The 7,509-nt window shown below is 57.3% G+C and overlaps 3 protein-coding genes across 3 annotated transcripts; all 3 read left to right on the forward strand.

Annotated features, from left to right (window-relative positions):
* Positions 1–91: 91 nt before the first annotated feature.
* LTHEOB_10336 (Zn 2cys6 transcription factor) lies at positions 92–2,420 on the forward strand (the record flags this gene model as incomplete). The annotated part of the gene is made up of 6 exons (XM_035506970.1): positions 92–250; positions 304–395; positions 451–544; positions 637–935; positions 989–2,150; positions 2,205–2,420. The coding sequence occupies 6 exons, from the start codon at positions 92–94 to the stop codon at positions 2,418–2,420; spliced, it is 2,022 nt and encodes a 673-aa protein (XP_035368105.1).
* Positions 2,421–3,421: 1,001 nt separating this feature from the next.
* LTHEOB_10337 (Amino acid permease) lies at positions 3,422–5,353 on the forward strand (the record flags this gene model as incomplete). Its single annotated transcript, XM_035506971.1, has 7 exons — positions 3,422–3,569; positions 3,624–3,735; positions 3,795–3,921; positions 3,982–4,139; positions 4,190–4,369; positions 4,425–5,059; positions 5,115–5,353. 7 exons carry the CDS (start codon positions 3,422–3,424, stop codon positions 5,351–5,353), a joined length of 1,599 nt encoding a protein of 532 aa, XP_035368106.1.
* Positions 5,354–5,472: 119 nt separating this feature from the next.
* LTHEOB_10338 (putative TBC domain protein) lies at positions 5,473–7,137 on the forward strand (the record flags this gene model as incomplete). Its single annotated transcript, XM_035506972.1, has 2 exons — positions 5,473–6,094; positions 6,239–7,137. The coding sequence occupies 2 exons, from the start codon at positions 5,473–5,475 to the stop codon at positions 7,135–7,137; spliced, it is 1,521 nt and encodes a 506-aa protein (XP_035368107.1).
* Between the last annotated feature and the right edge of the window lie 372 nt (positions 7,138–7,509).

Raw genomic sequence — 7,509 nt, forward strand, 5'->3', positions numbered from 1 at the left:
GGTGACAGGAGGAGCCATGGCCACGTCGGCGGATGCGGCTCAACCCGCCGCCCTTCCCGCTGACCTCGCGCCGCAGCCCACGCCCCACGCGATGGACCAGCAACAACACCAAGCAGACATCAAGCCTGACCTGACCCCGACCGAGTCGCCGCCCGACAATGGCGAGTCCGCCGACCAACCCTCGCGCAAGAAGCAGAAGCGCAACAAACCTACCCTGAGCTGCGACTGCTGCGTCGAGCGCAAGACCAAGGTCCGCCCCGCCAGCCGCCCCAGTGCCACGCCCCCGTGCTGACGTCTTTGCAGTGCGACCGTGGCCGCCCCCAGTGTCTGGCCTGCATCAAGCGCCAGTCCGAGTGCCGCTATTCTGAAGTCGCCAATCTCATCGCCTCCGCCGAGTAGGTTATCCTCGACCTCGCTTCGTGACTCGCCCACTGACTGCTCCCCCCCAAGACGCAATGGCGGCCGTGCCACCAGCAAGGCCCGCAAAAAGGCCATGGAACAAGCCCAGCTGGGCGTCGTGACGCCCTCGGCGTCTTCGTCAGAGGTAAGCTTGCGCCGCTCTGTACTGTCTCCCAGCGCGCCGTCTCCCAGTGTGCCCAAGCCTCCAGGTGATCACGTGCTCATGGGTGTTGCAAGCATGCCTCGAGCCGGCCGCTCTCCCATTTCCTATTTCCTTATACGCTTCGCTCCTTCGAGGCTGTCATGCACCAGGATTATGGCTTCTGGATCTACTCCCATCATCCGGCAAATGATCTGCTGGGGCTGACCGAACTGCATGAGCATCAGGGTTGCCCCCGCCCGCAACAGTATCGCAGCCAGTCGACCTCCTCGACGTCCTCATCAGTTCATCAGCTCCTGTCCAATGTGCCGTACACCAAACACACTCCGTCTCTGGTCTTTGGTCTGGGCTCCGAGCACCCCTTCTCAAACTACTGGTACCGCTTCCTCCTGCCCGTCCTGTCCGCGCTTCGCTGACCCCCACCTCCAGGACCATGCGTGGAGGCCTGCAAGAAGTCATAGGCGTGCTACCCCGCAGAGAACAGGCGGACATCTTGGTAGCAAAGTACTTCGAGGCTGTTGACCCCGTATACCCCATGATCCATCGACCCAAATTTGAGGCCGATTACGAGCGCTTCTGGTCGCTTTCCCACGAAGACAAATGCCAGGCAGACTCGGCTCTTCTGGGACTGCACTTCGTCGTGTACGCTATGGGAACGCAGTTCATCCAGATGCCCGACTTGCAGGAGCGCGCCCAGATAGCCGAATTCTACGTGTCGGCGGCGCACCAGGCTCTTAGAATATCGGGATACCTTAGTCGTATATCTCTCCGGACGATCCAGGCAATGGTGCTCATCAACTACTTCCTCATGAACAACAACCACGCGTCGGACGCATGGTCTTTTGGAGGAGTGCTGATGCGTCAAGCATACGCAATGGGTCTCAACCGGGACCCCGAACTCATCGTGCCACGAGCGTCAGCACTCGAAAAGCAGCAGCGGCGAAAGGTGTGGCAAGCGGTGTTGTTCCAGGATACTTTCCTCACAGTCTTGCTGAAGCTTCCACCGACGGCCACGATTTCAGACGTGCACGTCGACTCTTTGACGGATGAACCAGAAGGAGAACACGAGACTGGAAGCAATGCCCGGAATACACCAGAATCACTGCCGAACCCAATGAGGATAAGTAACATCGCACCGCCGCCGACCAGCCTGCTCCCACACGAGCTGGCAGACCGCGACTACATTCGCACCATGTGGAAGCTTGCAAACCTGGTGCAGCGCAACATCTGCATACCAAGATCGCTGAGCCGGCCGTTGACGAACTCGCCTCGCGAGAAGAGCAATCTGCTCACGTCATTCCGGTCTTTGCATGCCAACATTCCAGCCAGCATGTCGCACGAAATCACCGAAGAGTTCGTAGCATCAAACCAGCGTCTTGCGAAGCAGATGTTGTTTTTCCGCAGTAACTATTATCACTGCGTCATGCTCTTGCTGGCTGACGAGAACGAGGCTTGTGGCGTCAAATGTGACGTTCGCGGAGCGTTGGAGTCGGCAAGGCATGCGATTCGTTCATTCTTCGATCTCTGGGAGCACTTGAGGATTGATGCGGGAGTGTGGTGGGTGTTTCAACACCGCGCATTCGAAGAAGCGGTATGGATTCCCCTCTCAAAGATATGGAGAAAAGCGTCTAATGAAGTTGTTTAGCTCATGATGGCACGCCTCCTCGTAATCCAACAACAAGAAGACTCACCGTATCAACGGCAGACCAAAGCGCCGATCGAAGAGCCGCTGCTGGTGGCGGCGAAACATGATATCCGCAGGGTGATTGAGATTTTGGATCTCGTCGGCAGCGGAGCACCGGAGATGCAAAAGACGAGAACCGAGGTGCTCAGGACCGCCTTTGAGGACATTGCATGGTAACAATACGTCTTCCTACCTTCGAGCTTGTTTTTCTTGTTCGACTTTGATCACACCGGCATAGGGTCGGAGAATGTCTGGCAGGCTTGGTCAGCATATGGCGTTGATGTGTGAGATGTGAAGAATATTTGCATCTCTTGGTTTATTTTCTTCACGCCCTGTACATATTGCTGTTCATACATATAACATGACGAATTGCAAATTGCCCGGCGAATGACTGGCCTATACAGTGTCAGTTTAGCGGCGATCCTAGTGTTTCCATTACCTATTAACAACCCGCTTCTGGTTTGCTTTGCCTAATTCAGTAGACAGAGAGAATCGGATCTCGCCCCAGGTTTTGCACGGTCAGAAGTGCGCGACGTTATCAATTTCAGCCTCCAAGCCCGTCGGCGGCGGGGTCTTCGCGTCGTAAGCATGGCTGCCAAGGCTGGGCATTCTAGAAACACGTTCCTTTCCGCCGCGATAACTGCGTGCCAAGCAGATCAGGGCGTCACCGGCGGCGAGCATGGATTCTTCTCCTTCACGCCAACAAGAGCCTCGAGTCCGAGCTGTACGACCCCGGGGGGCAGTGGTGCCGCAGTCGCGCCGCGCGGGGGTTGGGCATGAGTGCGGCCAGGGAGAGGAAAAACAATAAAACAAGGCCGGATCCAGCAGCCACAACTTCCGAGCGCGCACGCCGACGACAACGGCAACCACAGTCGCACGAGATGGCGTGCTCGCCAGAGAGACGAGTCAGCCCTACCCTCGAGCAGAGGGGTGGGCGAAGCTTGACGGGCTTGGAAAGGCTCTCTGCCAAGAGCCAATCGCCGAGTCCAAGCACGCCATTGCGCTATCGCCGCCTCTCTTGCGCGACAAGGTGGATGTCCGCCAAGTGCCCAGAAACCCGCTGTGAGGTAACATCATTTGTCTGCTATTCGCCCACGGCCACGCCTTTATAGGTCCTTTGCGCGGCCTTCGACAGAATTCTGAACCCATCTTTTCCTCCCAGCAGCCTTTCGCCCACCATGGCCGACTATGACGGGCAGAAGAAGACCGATGATGTCTACGTCGACACCGAGGCGCGCTCTGATGAGCAGGGTCAGAACGGCGTCGAGGCTACCGGCCTCAAGCGCGCCCTCAAGTCCAGGCACTTGCAGATGATTGCCATCGGAGGTGAGCATCCCGATTCTTCTCAGAAGCACCCAAACGACTAACGCACTCCCTCAGGCATCATCGGTCCCGGTCTTCTCGTTGGTTCTGGAAATGCTCTTCGTCTCGCCGGTCCAGCCGGTATTCTCATCAGCTTCTCGCTGGTCGGAATCATCGTCTTTTTCGTTATGTAAGAGAATCGTCTTCCCCACGGGGAACGATTCACTAAGCAGACTAACGTCCCCACAGGCAATCTCTTGGAGAATTGGCCACGCTGATTCCCGTTTCCGGCTCCTTCACCGACTATGCTGGCCGCTTCATCGATCCTGCGCTTTCCTTTGCCTTGGGTTGGGCCTACTGGTACTTGTGGGTTACCGTAAGTGGTCCGGTCTCCTGATTTTTTTTTTCGACGTCTGTGCTCACTGGCGTTGGGTAGGTTTTGGCGAACGAGTATAATGCCATCTCTCTGGTTGTCATGTACTGGACGGATGTCGTACCACAATGGGCATGGATCCTGATCTTCTGGGCTCTCTTCATCTCCTTGAGCATGCTGGGTGTTCTAGCATACGGAGAGGTTGAATACTGGCTGTCGTTGTAAGTTCTCCTGTCTGCAAAGAGTGTGACGTTATACTAAAGCTTCGTAGGATCAAGGTTATCTCCATCTCCATCTTCTTCATTATCGCCATCTGTATCTCCGCCGGTGGTATTGGCCCGCAGAAGATTGGTTTCAAGTACTGGGAGGACCCAGGTGCCTTTGCTGATGGCATCAACGGTGTTGCGAGGACATTCGTCATCGCCGGTACTCTGTACGCTGGTACGGAAATGTGAGTGGCTTCATCTCTGCTATGTCCATCAGTAGCAGAAGACTAACTGCCGCAGGGTCGGTATCACTGCTGGTGAATCATCCAACCCCCGCAAGGCCGTTCCCCGCGCCATCAACCAGGTCTTCTGGCGTATCCTCATCTTCTACATCGGCATGATGTTCTTCATCGGCATCCTCATCCCCTACAACGACTCGCGCTTGATCGGCAAGGGCTCCAAGACGGCGTCCTCCCCGTTGACCATCTCTCTCGCCGACGCCAACATCGCCCCCGCCGCCCACCTCATCAACGGCCTGATCGTCATCTCGGTCATCTCGGCCGGCAACTCGGCACTGTACGTCGCGTCGAGGACCATGGTCCACATGGCCCAGTCAAGCATGGCGCCCAAGTTCCTGGGCAAGACGAACAAGGCCGGCGTGCCGTGGGCCGCGCTGCTCTTCTCCAACCTGTGGGCCTGCATCTCCTTCCTCTCGCAGTCGTCCAACGCCGGTGTCCTGTACGAGGCGCTGATCACGCTGTCCGGCGTCGCGACCTTCATCGTCTGGGCCGTCATCGAGTGGGTCCACATCCGTTTCCGCCAGGCCATGAAGGCGCAGGGACAGAGCATCGAAGAGTTGCCCTTCAAGGCGTTGTGGTATCCGTACGGCACGTACGCGTGCTTGGCCGCCAACGTCTTCCTGATCTTCTTCCAAGGTGAGCCGCAGAAATATCTCGGGTGTAGTCAAGTGTTTCTAACGTTCGCTGCTAGGTTACACCGCTTTCCTGAAGCCCTTCAGCGCCCAAGACTTCGTCATCAATTACATTTTGCTGCCCATATTTGTCTTGCTCGTTGTTGTTTATAAGCTCTGGCACAAGACGAAGTTCGTGAAGCTGGAAGAGATGGATATCTACACGGGCCGTCGCGAGGACTTTGAGATGGAGACGGAGGTCGAGGAAGTGAAGCAGAGGTCGCTGTGGTACAAGATTAGAAACGTCTTCGTAGGGTGAGAGGTGGTCGATGTGGTGTGTTAGGACGCTGACCGCAATCGCAAAAATGTCAACAATCGCTCACACGCAACTTATGCCGCTTGCTTCTTTCCTTGCAACTTTATTCCTTACCGCCAGACATGCTTCTACCCTACATGAATCCGCGCAACAATCCTCCAGATCCGACGCAGTCGCAAGCAATGGACGAAAGCAGCGCGAAGTCCCTCATCGCCGGCACCGCATCTCTTTCACTTGGCGATGACGGCCCGCCAGACTCACCCAGCTCATCATGCTCGCCATCACACGAGCCGCCCGCGGACTCCTCGTCCTCATCGCCCGCCGACACCCACGCCGATGACGCGGACCCAGTCGCTGAAGCGATCCGTCTCCGCACCGCCTTCTTCCGCGCTGCCGTCTTCCTGCAAGATGCGTACACCATCTGGCGCGAGCACACGTACGACCATTCCCTCGTCCCGATAATGGTGAGCGGCGACGACTACAACAACAGCAACGATAGCAGCAGTGACACGGCGACAGGAAAGCAGGAGAAGACGAAGACGAAGAAGAATATGCAGATCCATCTCGTTCACGACGCGGACATGGAGGTGTACGATGAGCCTTGGGAGCTGTGTGAGATGTCGCTGTTCGATTTCCCGTACGACAAAATGCCGAATGAGATGGCGAGGGAGGCACTGTTGGCGACTTGCATGTGTGAGGACGCCGCGGTGGTTATGGCGAGGATGATTGAGAGGGTTTTGGGGCGTATGTTCCGTTCATCTCTCCTCCTCTCCTCTGTGCCCTTTGGTTCTTTGTCGTCTATTCCTTTCTCCCCGTGATATATTATAAACTCCCCCATTTACTAACTCAGCCCTTCCTCATTGGCAAAACAAACAGCCTTCCCCGCAGCGATATCCGAAATCTCCGTCGAGACGGTCGACGAGCCGCCGCTCACCATGCACCTCATCGAGGACAACCCTGCTTCCTCGCGCCACGGCATGCCGGACCCAGCCATCCTGAACCACTACGCCCACCACATCCGGCTGGCCCTTCCGGGCGGCCTCACCGAGGAATACGCCTTCGACATCACCTCCGCGCAGTACGGCTGGGGACCTTCCTATTCCTCTTCCTCGTCGGAGTCGACTTGGTCCGCCTCGAACCCGCCCTGCCCCCTCGTCTCCTGGCAAACATACGTCACGTCCCGCATCCGCGTCCTATGGTTCGGCGTCCCTGCCTACTCCCTCCGCGTCCTCGACGACGCGTACGTCGTGCTCGGTCTCCGCGTCGGTGGCGGTCGTGATGGTAGTGGGCATGCCGCTGCTGCCATGTCATCAGCGCCTTTACCTTCTTCCTCGTCCCCATCTTCATCACCCTTCCCATCATCATCACTAACGAACGAAGAGAAACGCGACATCGTCTGGTGGTCCCTCAACCGCCACTTGGACACCCTCTTCGCCGCCTGGGAAGACGACCACCGCGGCAGCCGCCTGGCCGACTGGGCCTGTTCGACTGGTCCGGACGGAGAGGCCGTCTGGCAGGCGGAGCGGGCGGATGCGTTGGCGTGGTTGGAGCGCGGGGTGAGGGGGCTTAAGAGGGGAGTTCGGGACGCGGTTGTGGCGTACGGAGGTGTGGTCGGCGAAGAGGAGGCGGAGGAGGTGAGGGTGAGGGTAAGGGAGTGGGCGAGCGTGTGCTGGCCTGGGCTGGAGGAGGTGATGGCGCGCGGGTTCGAGAGGGGGTGGGTTGGGGTGAGGAATGGGTTTTGGGCGGTGAGGGAGGAGGAGGAGAGGAGGAGGTTGGGGTTTGAGTGAGTGAGGCTGGGTGGGTGGTGGGGTTGGGGTGAGGTGAGGTGGAGGTTCGTGAGGGGTTGTTTGGCGCGTTTTAGGGACGCCTTCAACTGCATTTTATGAGGCTGGATCGGTTGAAAGTGAGCGGCAGCTCAGGACGAAATATGCGCAGCTGGTACAGTGTAAATAGCCTGGTGGAGAGATACTAAGTATTGTTTCGAAGAACGTGTCTCAATTCTGTGTCTCGTGCAAGGAATCGCTCATGTGGGCAGATATCGGAGGAGAACGCTTGGCTGTTCAAGAGACACCGGGAAAGAAAAAGGGAACCACAGTGGAAAACAGCAAAAAGGAAAGCACTTTTTACACCGTTTGTAATCAAGCTGCAACGCACCACAG

Source organism: Lasiodiplodia theobromae (assembly GCF_012971845.1).
Source record: "Lasiodiplodia theobromae strain AM2As chromosome Unknown scaffold_37, whole genome shotgun sequence".
In the NCBI taxonomy this organism is placed as follows: Eukaryota; Fungi; Ascomycota; class Dothideomycetes; order Botryosphaeriales; family Botryosphaeriaceae; genus Lasiodiplodia; species Lasiodiplodia theobromae.